The sequence below is a fragment of the Vicugna pacos genome, chromosome 11 (assembly GCF_048564905.1).
Source record: "Vicugna pacos chromosome 11, VicPac4, whole genome shotgun sequence".
In the NCBI taxonomy this organism is placed as follows: Eukaryota; Metazoa; Chordata; class Mammalia; order Artiodactyla; family Camelidae; genus Vicugna; species Vicugna pacos.
Window position 1 is genome coordinate 73787927 of NC_132997.1, and position 22484 is coordinate 73810410.

The 22484-nt window shown below is 35.5% G+C and overlaps 1 protein-coding gene across 1 annotated transcript in view; it reads right to left on the reverse strand.

The window, feature by feature from the left end:
• Positions 1-22484, reverse strand: part of TM9SF3 (transmembrane 9 superfamily member 3) — a 56137-nt gene that overhangs the window by 17889 nt on the left and 15764 nt on the right. Inside the window, exons 3-9 of the mRNA XM_072971702.1 lie at positions 20480-20602; positions 17954-18114; positions 16860-16937; positions 9990-10121; positions 8474-8640; positions 4491-4585; positions 1373-1503 (exon numbers count right to left, since the gene is read on the reverse strand). Coding sequence (XP_072827803.1) covers positions 1373-1503; positions 4491-4585; positions 8474-8640; positions 9990-10121; positions 16860-16937; positions 17954-18114; positions 20480-20602 — 887 coding nt within the window. The remainder of the gene's footprint in view (positions 1-1372; positions 1504-4490; positions 4586-8473; positions 8641-9989; positions 10122-16859; positions 16938-17953; positions 18115-20479; positions 20603-22484) is intronic.

Consider the following 22484-nt stretch of genomic DNA (forward strand, 5'->3'; position numbering starts at 1 on the left):
ATCATTTTCACCACATCAAATTCAAGTGTTTATGAAGAAGATTATAACAGAATCATAATTTTAATTTTTAAAGCACTATGAAAGTAATTAACTTAGCAGATCATCTTTAAGAAGTAACTTGACTCTATGATGCAAATGTTAGCTATCTTGATTATGATGGTGGTTTCACTGGTGTATATATACATCTATCAAAATTCATCAAAATGTACATCTGAAAAATGTGTAGTTTACTATAGGAACCATACCACAATAAAATTATTTTTTAATTTAAAAAAAAAGGTAACTTGACTCCCTATATAAACTTTCTTATGCCCTAGAATGACTATGAGGCAAATTCCTTTCCAGTTTTGGATGTAATTAATTACTTTACCCTTTTCCTAACCATTATCACTCACTTTGGCTTGCAAAAAAATAAAATAAAATTTAAAAACTTTAAATTTTGAAGTAATTTTCAAAATATTCCTAACTAAAAAGTATTAAAGACTTAGTAAAGATGTATATACAATGGATCTTTGAAAAACCTAGACTGTAAAACAACAAAATCATCTGGAATTTATATGAAACTATTCAGTAACTTCCATATAATAGATAGAGACCCAAAACCAGATTAAAATTCAGGAGGAGATACAGGTTCCAGTTACATTTCTGCCATTAACTATCCATATGATCTTAGCCAAGTCATCTCCCTTTTCTGACAACAGTAACCACCCTGCAATTTGCATACGCGGGCGTGCGCGTGTGTGCACATTTGCACAAGTGTACATTAAGACTAAAGTCTACTCCAGGCCTAAAATTCTGTTTCTAGTAAAAATATAACAACAGGAAAAATCTGGAGACTGTGCGTTAACTCTGTAAAGCACCAGTATATCTGTGTTTTAGTTTTAATATACCCAAATAATCTAAAACATTTCAAAGTCTGTGATAATAGGTAAGAAATGATAGGATTTTAGTATCTACAGCAATATGTATTACTGATATTAATCTAAATGTTTTAATGAGGGTCTAAAAATAGTACAGTTACCAACATTAAAAAAAAGTTACAGAAAATCTTCACTTCCCACCCCTGCATTCACCCATCATCTTAAAACACCCAAGTTTCTCATGTGTCATCATTCTTCCTCTAAAATACACTTAACAGTTTCTCTCAACTCTGATAAAAAAGTATAGTGTTCTCTCTCTTGTCTTTCTTTAAAGTCAGCCTTCATTGGCTGACAGAATCAAGAAAAACTTTTCTTTACCTAACTTTCCAGGACTGCAAAGGGACTGGCTGCAACTTCAAAACTCCAAATAAGAGGTACTTTGGAGAGACAGCAGGCCTCATATTAGAACATTTGTACTTTCTCCGTTTAAAAGTAAGAACCAAGCAACTCACCATCGTTCCAAAAGGAATGGCTCTTGAAGCATGATAATAAATGGCTATAAAGTTGATGAAGAAGGCAGTGCCACACACCATAGCTGGGATAAGGAAGGCGCCGATAAACATCTGCTTTATCCATCTCCTTCCTGAAAGAAAATGGAAACTATAAAAATCAGAGACCTAGGTAGATAGACATACATTAATATTTAAAAGGTAGTCACTGAGTACCAAACTGTTGACTATTTTAATGTAAAGATCTTGAAATTTAACATCCTTATAACTGTTTCAAAACAATAGCTAATAAAGACTAGTCCAGCCATTCAAGTATGTCTAATAGAAATGCAACTTTTGAAGTGAGTGTACTGGAAAAGAGCAATGAACTACAATATCCTGAGGTTTTGTCCTGATTCTGTCACTGAACTGCTGTGAATGTTGGTTAACCACTCAATCTTTCTGGGCTACAAGCTGGCCTAGAAAAGTGTTTTTAAACCATTACTTGGAGTTCTGGCGCTTTTAGGAGGTGGCCCTAAAGTCACTGGTGAAGGAAGGGCCCAGGTCCCCAAGCCCTGCTTCAACCAGAACAAATCCATTTGCAGCAGTTCTAAACACTAGAGTTTCATGTATACTCTCATTTGAAAAGAGGGTTACACTACTTAAAAAAAAAAGTTAAAAACCCCCATCGGTTAGTAACGGTCCCTATACTCTTTCTCTAATTATTATTATAAACGTATATTTAAATTCATTTCTATGTTTCAAAAGGAAAAAAACAAAAGAATGTGTGTTTCATGAGCTTTCTCTCAACAATTATGGTTTACTATTTCTTTGAACCTCTTTGTATTGCCAAAATTCTATACAGAGAGCATCTATTACTTAAATAATCCAAAAAAGGAATTTCTAAACTATACAATCAAAAATTTTAAATCATGTTCATTATGATGAGAGAAGCACAACAAGGAGCTATCTTTCTAATACAGCAGAGTGCACAAGCAAGTACACCTCTGGGGAAGCATCTCCATACTCCTTAGGAACAGAATATAAAGATTTAACACGGAATCACTATTAAAATTGAGTCCCACAATCTTAAGCAACAGAGACCCAAACAGAAGGCGCTCTAGGAAAAACAAGCCATACCGTAATACTTGTTTTCTTTTATATAAGCTCTTTTAAACATCTGTCTCTTAGAATTAACTACCTCAGATCTTGACATTCCTCCAGAAAAACTCCTTGATTCTGAACTTTCACCTCTATTTAATTTTGTTCTCAGGTAAGTCTCAAGAATCCCTCTTTTCTAAACTAATATTCAGCATCTGAACAACACAAAAAGGGTAACAGCTAATTAAAGTTATTATTTCTCCTATTCCAACTCTTTCCTAACATTCTCTTTTTCTGCACTTTTCATTATCTTCTCAGATTCAGACACGTATTAATAAATTCTATATTCAACTTTCTTTCTCTCCTTCTCTCCAACAGTCAAAGAGAAGCCCACGCATATTCCACTGGCTATAATCATTAGCCAAGGCATCTGCACTGTTGTGCTTCCTACTCCTCCCCAACACCTTGGAGACTCTGCTCAAGTTCCACTCTACCCTGGCTTTAAACTGGGCTGGAGCATTATCCAGTGCACTGAGGACAGCGTGAAGATCTTGAGCTTCATTGTAGTCCAAATCCTGAAGGAACTCTAAAAAACTCTTGATTCTATGGGTTCACTTCTATATTAACCTGATTTTGATGGATCACTTAGACAAAATATCAGGACATGATCACACCTCCTTAGTGCTTGTCAGTCAGTCAATTAGGTTATACTTGGTATGATTTGATACTTCTAGGTTTAAGTCTGAATTCTATCAACTTTCAAAAATAAGTATAGTAAAGTTTTGCTTGGTGTTCTTAACTTGCAACTGAACCAAAAGCAAATTTATGTTCAAGTATGAATAAATTTCCTGTTTTGTACAATCTGTTTCTTCTGTGGAGACTTTTCTGGAGGTCAGAAACTGTAAAATTCTTAGCCTAATTTTCAAGTCAAATTCAAAGTAGGAGTTAACCTTAGGCATCCTTATTTCCTTAGGATGGTAGACCTGCATATAGTAAGACTCATTTCCCCTATCTAGAGGTTAAACATACAGAGAATGAACAGCTACCTAAAACAACAACAGGAATCCGAAATAATACTCCTTCAGGCAATCCAAAGAACTATTTCTGCTGAGGCACAGACCACGTTAAGTCTAGTAAAATCAATAAAAAAAACCCCATGGTAAACCAGGATATCCTGGGGGAGTTTTAAATGATCCTATGCTAGGAGCTCCTGGAGCCTAGCTCCTGTATGACAGTCATATTAAAAGAAGGATCCCCTAATTGCTTAGGATGGACTGGGAAATCACATTAGGAATTCTCTATCCTTAGGAATATAATTTTAAGGTCTTTCAACACCCTTCATTCCTAAACTGAAACATGCAAATCTACTACTTTCAGCACTTTTCTCTGACCTCAAACAATTATAGGAAAATCAAAGGAATTTAAAAGACCTTGAATGCCATCATAGAAAGAAATTCTAAGGAGCAGTACCCTCATATTACCCATGAATATCCTATCATTTCCAGGTCACAACAGAAAAGAAGCAAAGGAGTGTTTAAGATGAAGACTGTGACAGAATAACAGAAATCTTTGTGAAGGGTCCCCTGATAAGTATTTAAGACTCAACAGAAATAAAGAGCTTTCCTTCCTATTTTCCTTCCACTGTCCAGACATTTATCCATAAACTGTGAAACATGCCCTTATATTCAGCTATAAACTGATACTCTATGTGGAAGCCCCCTGTGGAGCACATCTAGGGAACTAGGGACCTCAAAGCAAAATAATACAAATAATTTAAATATACTCTCTCCTATATGTTCCTCAGGGCTAACTTCACAGTGGACAATGGAGATAATCTATTAATTATTCATAATTTTAGGAAATAACATATAAGGATTCCATAAAAGCAAGATAGAACACATAACAGGTTCAGTGCAGACTATGTGAAATGGGATAACAAAGGATTTTATGATGTTATACTGCCCACTTTAAATTCGATATACCTCACAATAAAACATTAACATCCACAATTAAAAATACAAAGTGACAACTCATAAGTTACCTCCTTGTCTAGCGTACAGACTTCCTCCAAAATAACCATTCACTGGAGATGTAGCAGCATAGACAAATATGGCTGTACTAAGCATTGATCCCCTCCTAAAATGGAAAGACAATATATATGATAAATTAAAACCAACAATTTAAAGAAAACATCATACAGTCTATCACATTAACTTCAGTTTAATTTCAAAGATAAATTAAACAGGAACACAAAAATATCTCCCTAAACTGCAAAGGATCCAAAAGGTTTCCTAGGGAATGACTTTCTAGTTAAAACTGCACTTAAATGATAACAGGCTGATACTAATTTTTTTTTATTTGAAGTTAAATTTCATAATATATTCTAAACAAATATTTCACATTTCTCTGGCAAAAATATTAGAAGCTGGCACTAAAACTGTTTGGCAGTCTGTGAACCAATCACATCATATGGAAAAGGATATTCATCTGTTAAGAAAAATAATTAGAATATTCCTCTTTATAATTTAACTGCTTATGATTTTTGTCTGATGATAGAAATAAAATGGGAAGTACTATAATCTTTCTAATATTAGTGCTATTACTTTAAATGGTATAATACTTAGACTTTTTCTATTTAGTTTCCCTTCTACTGTTTAAAATGTTTTTACAACTCACAGTGAAAAAGAATATGAAAATGAATATATATATTCATGTATGACTGAAAAATTGTGCTGTACACCAGAAATTGACACAACATTGTAAACTGACTATAACTAAAAAAAAATAGTAAATAAGTAAATAAACAATAAAATGCTTTTATAAATCCATAGGTTTACAAATTAACATTAATTCAGATCAACAATTTCTAATCTCCTCTTCCAATATCTATGCAATTCAGATCAACCTTCCTATTGAATAAAATTGGACAAAATACTTTAAATGTCTAATTGCAAAGAGAAATATTAAAATGATAAAATGACAGTGTCATTTGCCGTAATACAGAAATGTCATTAACTCACTAAAAATAAAGACCATTTCTGAAACTCACCACAACTAGGAAGGTAAAAGTCTGTGTATAGAACATATAACCTTATCAGTCTGACCTAAAGAATACTCTTTTACAGAGAATTTATAAGAATATGACACTAATACATGCACTGGAAAGATATTCAATTTTCATAAATTAACTACCTTCTGGATAATAATTATTATTATATTTCATCATCCATCCATGCAGAATACAAAGGCATCATATAGCCTTGAAACATGTAGCACTCTTCTGGTCAAACACCTATGTTCAATCTCTTAGTGTAGATACATAAGAGTTAAAACATTGCACCATTTAATTACATCAATATATAGCTAAACGCAAATGTGGCAGCAATATAAAAATTTATCTTTCCCATGTTTAAAAGTTGATCAGGTTTAAAAACCAAATCTGTTTTTTCAAGAATCCAATTAAACACTGAAAATACTAACATTTCTTCCAGAATATTATTAAGAAATTGACCCATTCTGTTTATAACTGAGTGTATGAAGGTTGACACAGACATTGACAGAGTTCAAAAAAGTTGCTCCAGTGACTGAAAGTCCAAAATGACTACAAGGGAGTTAAGTCTGTATCCCCTAGAACCATTGCCACTAAATGGAAGTATGAGTATCCGTCACAGTTGTAAAAATCAAACACACTCTTGCACTTCTTAGTTCATAAATATTCTATGGGCATTTTCCACCCCAAATAGACCATTTTCATCTACACTGAAAAACCTGCTTAAGTAGGGAACTTTCGTCCTTGTTCATCTCTCCAAGATTAGGGGCAAGGGTTGGGGCACATCTAAGGAGATGCTTCACCTGCACTTGACATCTCACCACTCCCCACCGGAAGTTTCAGCGTAGCAGCTGCATTTTACCACACTTATTCATGACTTCTCAAACACCACGCCTTCTCAGCAGTTAATATCACACTAATTGGTATCCACATGGATGCTGATCCCTTGCCCACCTAAATATTTTTCCCCTGATTGAGGGGAAAGTAATTCTGAGGTAAAATAATTTTCACCTGTCACATTATCTGATTTTTATCCTTTAGAATCCTTTAGATTCCTACTCTACAGTGAGTCTTACAAATTTCTGCGCAAGTTTTTTTCATTTTCTCTCTGCTTTGTATTTTTATTATCTCTATTTTCATTTCCACAGCATAGAAAATTAAAAGACAAGCTCTGAAGTAAGAGTGCTAGGCTCAAATCTCAGCTTACTAACACCCCTTACTAATAGCTGTGTGATCTCAGTTAAATATTTAACCTCCCTGAGCTTACTCTGCTCATCTGTGGGGTGGATATAATAGTCCCTTCATTGGACTGATGTGAGAACTAAAGGAGTTAATAAGCATAAAGCTCCTAATATGGAACCTCAATAATGTTAGTCTCTTTTAATAGCATCATAATTCTCACAGCTGAAGTACATATCATGTAAGTGATTAAGTATGTTCACTTCAAATAAGCATGACAGAATAACCATCGATAATGACAGACTAAAATAACAATGCATCACGTGCCTCCTAATACAACTATTATGCAATTTAGTACTTCTAAAAGCTGAAGGCCTGTAAGCAGAAGTTTCTGCACTAAAAAATGAACTGCCAACATTGTAACACTAACATTTGAGAAGGAACAAAGCAAAAACTTGGATTCCAGGAGACGTTACCCACTACTAACTCCTAAGACTGTGACTATACAGTCAGTGTCAATTTCACAGTGAACTTAATCTAGTATTTAATGTAAAGCATGACTTCCTGGAAGATTTGAAATGCTTTTCCTGAATTTGGGATTTAGTTCATCCGAAATATATTATATCCTAAAATATGAACTACCCGCCAGAATACTGCAGTTTATGTTCTGGTCAACTGTTTTACAGTTTACATGGTAAACAAATTGCAAAGGTTATAACTTAAAGAAATACAACAGAAACTACAGAGAAATAATTTTGTTGATTAACACACATTCACTTCAGTTCAACAAGCACTGACAGAGTAGCTTCCATACACACAGTTCTTTAGGTACTTTGAGAATTCAAAGATAAGACCCAGTCTTTGTTCTCAAGGAGCTTACTGTCTAGTGGAAGAAACAGCAATTTAGTACAGTGAAATATTTAATATTAAACTAAAGAGTCATTCTTTCAACAACAATTTAATGGTTGTCCACCAAATGCCAGGCATATTAAGAAAGAATGCATAAACCAAAATAGAGGTATGAAATGTAACTGGAGACAAGAATCATTCTGACCAAGAACTTCATGGGGCAGCATCCAAAGGGCCTGAATTAGAACCCCTGCCCCTCAGCCTCAGAAGTTTGCTTCGTTAAGGTTGTGGTTTTCTGAGCACAAGGTTATAGGACCACTCAACAGTGACTTGAGATCTCTGTGAATGTACCACTTTTCCTGTAACCTGAAGACCTCATATCAAGAATTTCTTACAACTGGTTTTGTCCTCAAAGAAAAAATGTACCAGAAACCATGTAAAGATAGGATCAGAAGTCATCCAATTAATTCTCTAACCTCATGTGCCTTTTCCATCACTCTTTCTACTGTTATTTATAATGCTTTCTTCTGTTCTGCAGAGTCTCCAAGTTTTGGAGGTAAATATGAAGTATTAATTCAGTAACTGTATAATCTTTATGCTTCTTATGAAGATCTAATTGGATCTTTAGCTTTCAAAAAAGTGCCTATTCACTTTGTCAAACAGCTCTGAACTATAAGTAACTCTGCTCATACCTCTAATGGAATATAACCTTTATAGTCAAACAATATGTTCAGTAAGGCTAGTAATTTTAGGATATAACAGAAAAAACATACTTATAGCTGAAGATTACTGCTCACTATGTAATTTTCAATAATGACATTTATGCTATTTAAATTCTAAGATAATTGAAATAAGAAAATATTTAATTATGATTGACTTAAAAGGTTCCAATGATTAAAACTACTCAAAAACAATAAAAAAGTAATGAAGTTAAGATATGAACTTACTCTGTATATAAATCTTCTATCATTGCAACAATAATAACAATGAGGGACACAGCAAATATCTGACATCCAGAACCAATGAGAGAGGAGAATATCAGTGGGTGACTTGATGGTCTAAATACATCTCCATGCACCTGCTTCCATCCATACTCATCTCCTAGGTCTCTATCCTATACACAGATATATGTAGAAAGAAAATACAATAATTCAGAATGAAATTAAAATACATAAAGTAGGTAAAAAACTACAATTACAGTTATAGGGAGTTCCCTCCCTCCAAACTTACAGCTATTCAGAGGGTTTCAAAATATCAAGACATTTCAAATTTAAAAGAATCATTGCCCTAATAACTTATAATCTTAAAGTATTGTGGTATTATTGAGGCTCAGGAAGGTGGCTCCTTGTTGTACCCAGAGAATCTGAAAGAATGGAAAAGGAAAAGGTCTAGGAGCAAAAAAGAAATGGTCAAACTGGAAGACAAGCACACTGGCTCTCTGAACATTCCTTTCAGGCATTGTTCTTGCCATTTATACCATGACCATGGCTCATATGTGACCAGGGGTCAGGTGGAGAGCAAAAGAGAGAAGACTGAAACCTGAACTAGATGCCCTAACAATGCAGAAACATCCTTTACAGGCTAGGATCTAAAAAAATATACAGGGAATGTATCAAACAGTGAAATATTATTTAACTGCTCAGAGCATTTTTAAAACAGAGTCAATTTTGCCTTTTTAACCTGAGTAAGCAAGTATCCTACACCAGTGCTTAAGAAATATGAGTTCGTCAAGATAATCTGGGTGTTTTGTTTTGTTTGGGTAAAGAGGGGGTTCCTGATCAGATATGTTTGAGAGGTATCAAATATTTTATCTACCCTCTGGTATTCCACAACACATTAGCATATTAAAATTTTAATTTCTTTAACTATTTTCCAAACTTATTTAATGATGGCACATATCTACAAAGAACAGCCATTAACATTCTACAAAACACTCTGGCTCATTTACAACATTGTTCTGTAATTTAGTAAAGGAAGTCAGAAAACAAACCAGCCCTTTGAACCTACTGAACTAAATGTAAATTAATCCCTCCACTCACTCTCTATTTTAGGCAATATTTTACAGTATTAAAAAGATACCAATACAGGTCTACAACCTCCTAGCTGCAATTCTGAAATCAAAAGCTCTGAAAAGTGAACATTTGTTTCAGAAGTTTGACATATCCTTATTTGGTGGCAAATCCTGGAGTGAAGTAACAAGAGATAATTTTTACTATTTATTTATCCCACTTAGGGTGAACATTCATATGTTTTGCTGAAAAAACATTAATATATTTGATTAATAGGACATGTACTCAGGGCATGTAAAAAATATATTTGATTAGAGACCCCTTAGGGAGATTTATACCTTTCTAAAACCGGAAAATTCTGAATTCTAAAACTTACCTGTCCTCAAGATTATCAACTCACTTCCAATGTTCAAAATGATTGTTTTTATAAATACAATGTAAAATGTTTACTTACCATGTCATCCATTTCTTCTTCTTTACTATATCGAGCATAATCTTTCCTTAAAGTTCTCATTAAAATCATTGAAACTAAGCCCACCAAGAAGATAACCATCATGAAGGAGTTGAAAATTGAAAACCAGTGAATCTAACATAAGAGAAAATAAAATATTATCAACATGAAATACCAGTCACAAAATTCATAGGCTTCATGATGACAGTGTGACGTTAATGCAAAAAAACCAGAAGTCTTCTAAAACTTTTAAATGAAAATCCAAAATTAAGACACACTGGGGAACAGTAATCAAAGAGACTGGCTTTCTTTATAGTAAGCTTCAGATGCATGAAAAATGATATTGTTTAAACTGATTTTCACAATCAAGTTTATTGTACAAATAAAGTACAATTTGGCCACACAAAATATGCTATTTAGCATTACAGAGAAAGAACATAGGTTTTAAAATCAAACAGGCATTGGTTTTTAACACAGGCTCTGCCATTTCTAGCTATATGACCCCAGTTTTCTTATATCAAAAATGAAGGAAATAATACTATCTTTTAAGTGATTTGTATGGTTTAATAACATATATAAGACATATGGGCACTATGCATGGCACAGAGCTGTAAATACTCAATAAACATTAGTTTCCTTCCCTCTAACTGAGCAACAACCTGAAAACCTCCTTGAAATACCAAGACTAACCCATCAGAGTCAGCTGCCATGGACTTAGGCCACCTTCCTGAATGATTTGCTTCACTGCTTACATTCCATCCTCTCCACCGTGTCACCATCATCACCATGATTTGAAGAGTGACTCCTCTCCAAATCAGCTATCCAGGTCCAGAGAACACTGAGGTACCCCTCAGTTTCTCAATGTCGCCAAAGCTCTTGACTTTGATTTCACCCACACATTTGTCACAAAATTATGTCCAGATTCAGTGCATCTGACTTCAACTATGTCTGTGGCACTGTCCAGCAATTCCTTTATATTTTAATTTCCAAAATTTCCTTAAGGAAAGCTCCAAAATTCTTCTCAATTTCATTTATTTCTCTGCATTTATTCTCCTAGCCTTTCATTCCTCTATCAATCTCCCAGAAGCTGTTTCTCCTCTTAACTCAATCTCCCCACTAGGCTCTAGTCCTTTCACTCCTTGAGGTATTTCTCCCCCTCTCATTTTGTATCCCCAGCCTTACATCTTTCTCCAACATCAGCCATCTCCAAAAGTCCCTAGTAGATACTTACAACAGTATTACTCCCCAGGTTGTTATGTGATGTAAAAAAGATAATAAATGTAAGGCATACAGCATAATGTCTGGCACATAATAAAACACTGAAAAAATTTTAAAGTTGTCATCACCATAACTTTTAAAGTGTTTGTTTGATCTCACAAAAGCAAAAGGATCAAAACAGGAAAACAAGTTACCTTGAGAAGATATTTAAATTGAAAAAAGGTAATTAAAGAATTAAACCTACATTTTTAAAATAAAATGCATTTTATATATATTTACAAAATAATACTGAACTGTGAAAAAACTTAGATAATAATACTAGTATAGAAGAAAAAACACTTCTATTTCACTATTTTTATATACTTCCTTCCAGTCATCTTCTCTAGACACTTTTACATAATTGTGTTCATGATGTAAAAAATGTGTTTCATTTTTCTCCTAGTGTTTTGGAATAAATATTTGCAAAACTATATAAAAAAATAAAGTGTCTGCATGATCTTTTGTCCCCTCATTCTCAATCTTCTTACCTCTCTCCTTCCAATGCTGATACCTTTCAAACAAGGAGACATGCCCTGCTTCTTCCCTCACTTACACTTAAACACAAATACGATCTCACTTTGCCCCACAAAATTTCTCTCCAAGGCCTGCAATGAATTTCCAAACTGACTCAGTCATCAATTACGTGCCTGCTCCTCGCTCTCCCTGCCACTCTCCTTCACTGCTGCTTCCCTCTTTCATCCTCAACACCTGCTCACCCCACCGTCTGAACTTTCCCAAAAGCTCCAGCCCTGGTACTTGCTATGACTTCTTCAGGTTCTCAGAACTTTTAACTAGCGCCACTGATGATGGTAACACCTTGTGCCCCCGACCTCCAACCCTCCCCAAGTCTCTAGCCCTCTCATTCATGTTTCAGACCTTTGCTCAGGATGATCATTTCCACCTGAATGTCTTACTGGACTTTCAGACGTAGGCTGCCCGAAAGTAAACTCACACTTTCTGCCTCACGTAGAACACTTCTGATTTCTAACATCTGCTAATGGTACAAACATTTAGCTTTGAAAATTTAGAATTACCTCTGGCTCTTCCTTCTCCTTAATCTTTCCTAGGTAATAATTATGAAACTTTTATTTTCCTTCAAAATGTCTCTAGTATCTCTTCCTCCCTCTCCGTTCCCGTGCCGTCACCTCACACCTGAGAGCTCTAATGGCCTCCTAGTTGGCCTTTAGTTTTGGTCTCTCCCCTTCCTTTCAATCTATCCTGTAAAAACTTACCCAGCAATTCTTTCTGAAATATCATGTTTATATACCACTTCTTTATTCTAAAACTTACAGCAACCTTCCCTATTTTCTCACACATCAAATCTAAACTATCTTCCCTAACACTCTGTACCCCTTACCCCTGTAAGATGGCCACCTCACCTTATTTAGCCAACCTTTCCACTCTTTCTTATATTCCAATCAGGCATACCCTTCCTCACTGACCCAAAAGTACAGCTTACTCACTTCTACTTTTGTATCCTTCTCCTTATTTCTGTTCACATGGGATCTACTTCTATCCACCTTTGTAAAGTCCACCTATAGTTTAAAGCCCAATTCCAAAAATTCTCCTCCATAAAATCTCTCATCCACATATTCTAATTATTCAAAGATATATTCCTGCTCTAAACTTCTACAGATACATATAGAATATTTAACATGAGGGATACGCTGTCATGTACAATTAGGACAGATTTTAACTCAGGCTAACATGCTGAGTATGTACACTAGGGTGAAGGGCAGTCCTGGCTCCACTACCCACCCTGAGGTTTCAGGCAAATGAGAAACTATGCCTCTCCCTGAAAAACAGGAGGCAGTCAATTACCTCTGCCTCTTCATAAGATTACTTCTTCCTTCATTCAACAATTTATTTACTGTACCTACTGAAATTATAAAGGAAATAATGAATGCATTATATTTAGAAATATTTGCAAAACCGGGTTAAATAAATTTAAATTTATCACAAAAGTATCATTTAAGACTTATAAAAGCAGTCTGTAATAATAGGCTTTTCTAAAGATTTGACTTTGTTTCTACCCTGGGAAATTGATGACCTAGAAAAGGACAAGAAAGAAAAATACATATATATGACTCATGTCTTTTTTCAATTTATCAAATTTTTGAAAAGTTTCATAGTTACTATTTAGTAATAAGAAAGACCTAAAATGTTAAAATTTCTAGCAAAGCTCTCTGCTATTTTCTAATCTAAGATATAAACTTTAATACATATTATAATGTACTACTAATAACCTGACATTTTATAATATTCCTTTTTCCACCAAAATTATAAAATGCTGAATGATTCTAAAATTATTAACCAAGGGAAATATTCTTAAAAAGAATACAGAACTCAGTTGTCACAGAGGGGTTACTAGCCCTACGAACTGCTGACTCCAGCACCCCCTAGTGTTGCTAATCCTAAAGCAGCACCCCAAGTTAGTCATACATTTTAGAACAGTGGAGATAACGTGCCACCTCTTCCTGGAGACACTGAACCAGGTGCTTTATAAACACTGTCAAATGGAATTTCACAACAACTCTGCAAGGTAGTACTATCCCTGCTTCACTACTAAGGGGAAGCTAACGAACGGAGTCATCCGATCAAGGTTACAGTCAGAGGTAGAGACAATTTGTATTCAGCCCAAGCTCCTAGGCCAGTGCTTGCAGCCATGTATTAGAAACAACCCCAGCACTTGTACAGCAGATCCCATCCCCCCCTGCCTACCTAAGGAAAATGCTTCAGTCATTTTCCCATCTCCTGCATCGTCAGTTTTGCCCTCTCTACTGAACCCCATCAACATACAAGTATGTTTTTCTTATATATCCAAAAAACAAAAAACAAAAGCAAAAACCACCCTCCTGACTCCATCTTTCTTACCAGCTACACAACTGTTTCTGTGCTCCCTTTAGGAGCCAAGCTTGCTGCGTCCAGTTCCTCTCCTCCCATTCTCTCTCATCCAGCTCTGCTCAGATTGCGCCCCACCACTACACCAAAACTGATCTTTGTCAAGCTCACTAATGACTCTAGATGAATCAACAGTCACATTCAATACTCACCTTACTTGATCCAATTGTTGTTGTTGATCAGCAGCCATTCAGAACTAATCTTTCTCTCTTCCACACCAGACTCTCTTTCTTGGCTTCCAGGATATCATACAATCTTCTTTTCCCCTCATACCTTACCAATATCTCCTCAGAGCTCTTAGCTGGTTTTTCCTTTTCTTTCTAAATTTATACTTCTGCACCCCAGGGCTCAGTCCTTAGTCCTCTTCTATTTCTACATACCCTTCCTTGGTAATTGTATCCAGTCTCATTGCTTTAAAAACCATTTATATGCTAATAGATCTAAAATTTATAACTCTAGCCCAGGCCTTTCTCCTGAACTCCAGGTTGATATATCCAACTAGCTGGTCAGTGTCTCCATTCAGATGTCTCACAGACACTTCAAAACTAACATGTCCCAAACTGCACTCTGATCTTCTCCAAATCTCCAAATACAGCTTTTCTGCCCCACTGATGGCAGCTCCACTCTAACAGGTGCTCAGGCCAAAAACTCTGGAGTTTTTCTCAAACCTTCTTTATCTTTCTATCCATCAGGAAATCTTGCTGGCTCTACCCCCAAAATGTATTCACAATCTGGCATCTTCTCACCACCTTCACTGCTACACGTTGGTCTGAGCCACTTTAACTTCTTCTCTGGACTGCTGCAATAGCCTCTCCAGTGATATCCCTGCTTCAACCCTTACCCAACACAAACTATTTTCAACATAAAAACCTGAATGATCCTGTTTAAACACAAGTCAGATCCATCAATACCCTGCTGAAAACACTATCATGCCCCTCTTTGCATTCATTCAAAGTCCTACAGCAGCCATGGATGATCTGGCTACTGCTGCCTCTCTGACTTCATTCCCTACTGCTCACCCCCTTGCTCTGCTCCAGCCACACTGGCCTCCTTGTTACTCCTCAAGCACCCCAAGCAATTTCCCACCCAACAGGTCTTTCAATGGTATTGCTTCTGTCTGGAATACTCTTCCCTCAGATACTCACATTACTTACTTCCTTCAACTCCTTCAAGCTTTTGCTCACAAGTCCATCTCAGAGGCTTACCCTGACCACCCATACTCAAAACAACTTTCCCCACTCATGGTACTCCTGCCCCACGGTTCTATTTTCTCTTTTTTGATGTACACATCCTGGAACACACTATACATTTTAGTTATTATGTTTACTGCATGTCTCCCCGACTAGAATGTAAGCTCCAAGAGGGCATGGATCTCTGATTTTCATTCTCTTATGTATTTCACTTGCTGAGTACAGTGCTTGACACACAGCAGGTGTTCAATTAATTAATATTTGTTGAAAAAATATATATAGTATACTGTTCTACTTGTGCAAATGCCAAAAGGCAGCCTTTCTTCCAAGTTGTCAACACCCTCTGGGATAGAAACAAGGTAGATCGAGGTGTTCTAGTAGGAAATGTCAGTTGAGAGCCCTCATATTCTCAAACGTTATTTGAAGTTATTTGTGCCTATACTTTTAACAGGACTGTCACGTTTAGGACTGCCTGAGCACTAAATCTGAGGAGAACATGTGGAGGAGTGGAGGAGTAACTGTGGGGGAGGAAATTTTAACTCCAGGACACTAAATCTTTCAGTAAGGACCAAACCCCAAATAGCTTAATTTTTTTCTCCTAGGACCCAGTGGAAGATTAGTAGTAGTAATAGATTCTGGTGGAGTCTAAGGGTAGAACCTGGCTGCAATGATATAAATCTGAGACCAGAAAACTTTGTAAGCCATCTCAAGAATTGGTGATAAATAAACTTCAGAATTTCAGTCCACAAGATTATATCAAAAGAGAAGAGGCAAGTAAAGAAGAAAGTCAGAAGAATGGGTATGTCTCCTTCTATCCTGTAGTCTTTTCATCTCCATCCTTCAAGGAGGGAACCACCAAAATAAAATGTTTCCTGCTAAAGAGAACCAAAGCTATCTGTACAAAACCAGCAGCAATGCTACTAGACTCAGGACCTGAGATCCAGTGTGTCTCTGTTGGTGGTGGGGTGAGAGACATTTCTTCTCATTCTTGGTGTTTCTTTATATGTGGGAGGATTTCTCCTAGCAGAAACTCCTGATCTCACTCCACTCTTCTATTCATTTCCTCCTAGTGGATGCACACATTCTGCTCTGTTTCTCCACACTATAATTTTTACAAGCACAGGTGCCCATGTAGGAAAGCTTGAAATAGTTCAGCAATGTCTGAGTATGTTAGTTTGTCCAATTCTGAGTTTCAATATTAAGAAGCCCACCTGACCACAGATAAAAGCCACATTCTCCAATACTAGTCTTATTAGTAATAAAAGTAATATCTTGGCTTCCCATATGTTTTATTCTTGTGTATCTCTTCATTGGTTTAAACCAGGCATGATAAAGGGAGATTCTGACTGCTCCTCTAAAACCCTCTACCACTTTCATGACTCTGAGCTCACACTTGAAATCACCATTAGTTAAATCTTTGAAATCCACAGCCCCAGCACAGTGTCCAATATGTATATATGGCATATGCTCATGTTTAATTGATTGAAGCACATACTGAATGTCTTAAAATACACAATTTACCTACCCTGTGTTGAAAAAAGGATGGATCAAGATATTTGTCAAATCGATCTTCAAATTTTACATCTGACTTTTTCCATTTTACCTGAAAAAATTTTTTTTTTCATTTGAAAATCAAGGTCAGTAATCAATAATCTGATAACAAAACTGAGCAAATATAAAAAGATTTACACACTTAGAAGAAGAAACTAGAGAAATGGTAGAAAGTTACTACCAATTTGAGAAGCTGAAATATATGATAAAAAACTAACCAATCTTCCTCGCTGTGTATTAACAAAACTATGACTTTATTTAGAGGGATCATTTCAGTTTTCAAGACTATTAACTGCTACCGACTTACATACTCTGACCAGATGTAATAAGAACTCAATTAGACCAATTTAAAATAAGAATCTGTGCATCTCTGTCTTTAGATTACATTAGTTTTATTAAAATGATCACATTTCTTTATAAACAGTTATGCAAATATTATTTGCTCTAGGTACATATGCACAAAGCTTGAAAAACTTTCAAAACTGGCTACTAGCAATGGACTTATTCCAGTTACCAGGGGAAAAAAATGGCAAAGAAAAAGGCTGCCTACAAAGGATTTCTCTTCTTTCCACTATTTTTAATTCTAACAGAACTGAATCAACTTGTTAGTTGCAAAGGGCTCCGACAAGCTCTAACTCTGCAGGAGTATCTTATTCCAACGGATACAGCAAAATATGGTAAACTATTCTCACCCAGCAATTTTCAATATAGCATCATTTCTTATCTGTAACAGCAAAAAGAAAAGAGAAAAAAGGAGTACTGCAATCTAAAAAGTAACCATGAAAACACACAGCTGGGTTAGCTAACTGCCCGGTTGTAACGGTAAACTCTGCTGAAGCAAACGGTAGGTCCTGCAAATATGTAACTGGTATCTAACACTACTGACCTGAAATAAATCTCCCTGCTTTTAGGAGGTTTACTTACATACACTGAGGAAACATATTTTAATAATATTCTGTTATGTCCCATTTCAAGCTGCATTTTCATTTATTAAAGTTGTAAAACACACTTAATTGCTGAAATTAGGTCACAACACTTCTTCCTGCATACAATTATTTTAATACTTACTGAATACGACATCTGGATTTTAGTATTAGGAACCAGTTTCACCTTTCCTTCACTAGTTAGATTAACATCAACAATTCGATTTCCATTAAAACCTATTTCAAGTTTTTTGTAGGTCCAAAGATAATAATCTTCTCCATTTTCATCTGCTTCACCAACAATACCTATGAAAGAAATAACACTTCATACAAGGTATGCAATATCACTTAATATTTAAAATACATTAGAAGCTAAAAGCTCATTGAAAAGTGTTTTTATAAAACAGCAATATTACCACTATTTCTCATGGTTATAACAATGAAAGGTGCAGGCTGGACGTCTACTCTTTCTTAACTATTTGGCGAACACAACCACTTCCACACCATGGTAAAAAAGTGATGAACAGCTCAGTATAACCTACCACTAATTTGGTCCTCAAAGTTCATGCTTTGTCATTAGTGTCACCCTCATTGTAACAGTATGTGTATATTCCCTAATATGTCAAAATTTCAGGGAAGCACTATATCACCATCTGGCAGGGCCCCTAGTTCAGTGATCAAACTAAAATTAAAGCCAAGTTCACCAGATGCCCAGTCCAGTACTTTCTTTCATAACCTATGATCAATCCATTCTTAATAAGCTGCACATATGTGTATAGCGGATACAAAAACTTAAAATACCTCCTCTTAATATCTCAAAAACTAGATCTATCCCTGGGAAGTCACTGAAATGAAAGGAGTGTTGACGATAAACAGTAATAAGGCAACAGTTAAAATGACCATTTTGATCCCAATCTGAGATACTGGAAGGGGAAGACCCAGGCAGGGGAGAAGGTAGCAGCTGAGGACCTATCTCCTGTGCCCTCATACTGTCAGCTATTTACCCAGTGTTACCTACCCAAGTCTCTATGTTCTCTGGAGCCTTCAGCTCTAACAGTTACTCATTGGGCCTTCCCTCTCTGGTTAATGCAATTCATTAAAGTATTAAGGGAAAAAAAGGTCATTTCTTATTAAGAATTAGTTGATTATTAACCAAAGTTCTTCTCTCTAATTGGTACAAGTTCAAGGAATACAGTTTTATTTTGTTTGGGGTAGCAGAGGGAAAATGAAATCATTCTAATAATTCATTTCATCAAAGTTTATTTACCTATCTACTCTGAAAACTCTGAGGGTGGAGACACAGTTACATCAAATAAGAAGGAATTCTCTAAGGGACTGTTAAAAGAATCTAAAATCTTTATCCCAAGAAAAGCCAAATAAGGACTTTTTTTTTCTGATAAGGTTCAGACATTATAGGATATCCAAAAGTATCTGCCCTAAACATGGCAGAAACCCAGAGCTAAAAAAGATTTATGTTAAAACAGGAAAGCACGGTTGCCATGTTGCTAAGGAGGCCCACAGAAATGACCGAAAAAACCTAAGTTTCCAGACAAGAAACCCATAAGCAATGCAAAAAAAAAAAAATAGGAGAGGAACTTGCTCTTTCATCAAAAACAAGGGGAAACCCAGATTAAAGGGTTCTCCTGAATGACAGACTCAGAAATCTTCAGTGAATATTCTGCACATCTTCCTGCTACCCTCAGAGCTGATCACAGAAGTGTCTATTATACTAATTACAGTCATCCATATGAAATGCTTACTATTTATACCTAATTAACATGCAACACAGTAATGATGATGCATACAATTATATCTTAAGATTAACTTTCTTATAAACTTCATTTTAGTACCACATTAAACTCCGAGCCGGTATGTTCAGTCTTTCAGTTTGCTGCTCATTAATATAGTCTCCTAACAATTTTAAGAATTATAATATTAATTACATAGAAGAACAAGTGTCCAAAGGCCAAAAAACAAACAACAACAAAAAGCCACTAAGAGAAAAATGTAATCAAACATACTGGCTGTGCTTTGCACATTAAATAATTTAATCAAATTCAGCACAAACGATGTTTGGATTACGCATAAGTTTGTATGAACCATTCCATAGCTCTTCTCCATTAATATGGGTGAACAAGAACATAAAACATCAACATAAAAAACAAAATATTTTAAAAACTTTAAACGTAACAAAGTTTGGGACAATGACGTAAGAACTAGCACAACAAGTCATTCAGGAGGCTGCTGTATCTAAAAACCATACTACCACAGTTCCACAGGAGAGAAACACAGAATAAAACTTCAAAATTGTATTCCGTCCCTTTGATTGTTTTTGATAAAATAAGTCAGAATTAGATACGAGAAAAATGGGGGAAGGAAAGATGTCTCAGATTGTTCAAAGCATCTTTTACTCCCTTGAATCTGAAAAGCTATAGTGTATAAAAGTTGTATTTTGAGGGATTTTCATGTAAGGTTTGACAATGTCAAAAGTCCCTTTAAGTAACAAGAAACCATAAAAATGATGTTAAAATCATTCTGTGGAAAATAGTGAAAACACACTTACCAATTTAGTGTACAATCACCTTAACAGAATGATTACATAAATCTTATTTATTATGGAAATGTTTCTCAAACTTTAAATATAACATACAATACTTACTACAATACTTACCCCATATTGGTAAGTCATCTATGTACATCTGGTACCAGTAGTGATTTTTGATAGCATACACAAATGCATCTCTCTTTTCTTTATCTAAGTCAATTTCACAGTAAGTGGCTGGCATCACATCATCTGCATAAAATAAAAATTTCAAATTAGCACACTGGTTTGAAAAATAGTTATAGGAAAAATAACACAAAAAGACACAATAATTCCTGAATTTAAAATTTCCATTCATAATAGTTGAATCTGGGTGATAAATATGTGGGGATTCATTTTACAATTCTTTCCTTTTTTGTGCATGTTTAAGATTTTTCACAATAAAAGAAATTTAATCATTTTTATTTTCAAAGATTATTTTACTAAGAAATCATTGCTTATATAAAGAAAATTATAGAAGAACATTTACAAAGTAACCTTAAAATGAATAAATTGATTTAAAAAACAAAAATGAAAAAGCTTAAAACACAAAGGAAAGTTTTCACTTTATATAAAAACTCAAAAATATGATACTAAATAGAGCTAACAGTTTCAAGCTATAAGATCCTGGAGATAAATACTCATTTGAACATTCCTGGAGATACAAGTCACTAGAGGTCACAGATTCTATGAGGAATCCCAGTGACTCTTCATAATTCGGAAGATTAAAAGGCAAACCTCTATTCTAGCAGGAGTCACTGTTTATAAATCACCTGGAAGTTCCCTGGAGATGAGTCGTTTCTACTTTTGACTACTTTTAAAAATACTGCTATCTGAAAATCCTGTTCAGATGGTCTCTAACTTATAAACTTTTCAAAAACATGCTTAGGATCATTAGTTTCTAAAGAAAACAAAATCCAAAAAACCTGCAAACACTTGATGGTCATCAAAAAGGATTAAATCATTTTTGTGTATTACTTAAGCAATTAGGGAAAAGAGAAACCAATCTTAAAAAAAGAAAGCACAGTTGTTTGTTTTTAAGTTCTCCTGTACTATAATATTGGTTATTTAGAACATAAAATGCAACTTCCCCTAAGAAACAATGTTCAATTTCTTAAATATTGATTAAAACATCTTAAACAAAAATTGCAGCTGAACCATAATCAATAGCCATCTATAATATTATTTCTATGATAAATATCAATCTGAGTTGAAACTCCAGACACCTGCACCATGTCTCCCTAAGCCTCAAGAGAAAGGACAGCTTCCCCTTTTCACAGCTCAGCCTAGAGTGGGTACCCCAAAAAGACAAAACCAAAGATGACTGGAAACAACTCCCATAAAAAAAAGGGACAGGAAAATACTCTCACACTCAAAGTGAGAGAAGAAAATTGCTTTGTATCCAACAACAATGGCTCCTACACAAATTTTCTTTCTCTCTAGGTCCTTTTTAGGCAGCAAGAAATTTAGAATTTTCATAATGGCAAAAACTGCAGCTGATCAGAAGAAAGGGAGAGTTAACACAGAAATTACTGCCAGGAGAACTGGCAGCAAGAGGTCCTCAAATGGGATGTCCACGGATTGTGCTCATGTGCCAAGGACAGCAAGCAACGACAGCTACAGAGGGTTAGTGAGAACCAAAGGAAGGTCCAGTTTGAGCAGCAACAAAGGGCTACAGTGGCTGTAGGAGAACTTATAGCTACCTCTGCAAAGCCACCAAATTCTGTGCTGTTACAATCAGACATTCCCTGGTAATTGTCATCAACAATGCAGTAGCTTCACAAACGAAGCTCTGCAATATACAATATGACTTTCATCTGTATAAAGCTTTTAAAAGATTCCTCACAGTCTGAACTTTAGCTCCTCTCTCTCTTTCCCAACTATTTAGCATCCTCTCTCCATACACTCTACCCAAACTACCTGCGGTTCCCACACACCTGTACTCCCTTGGCCTCTGGATTTTTTTTGTTTGTGTGGCAAACTCCACCTCCTATGTCCATCCTAGAATCTTTCCCATCTCTCTCCCAGTCCCCCAGAATAATCCCTGATTCCCCCACCCTCACACCTCCCAAACCCCCAGCCTGTCTCCTTCTCC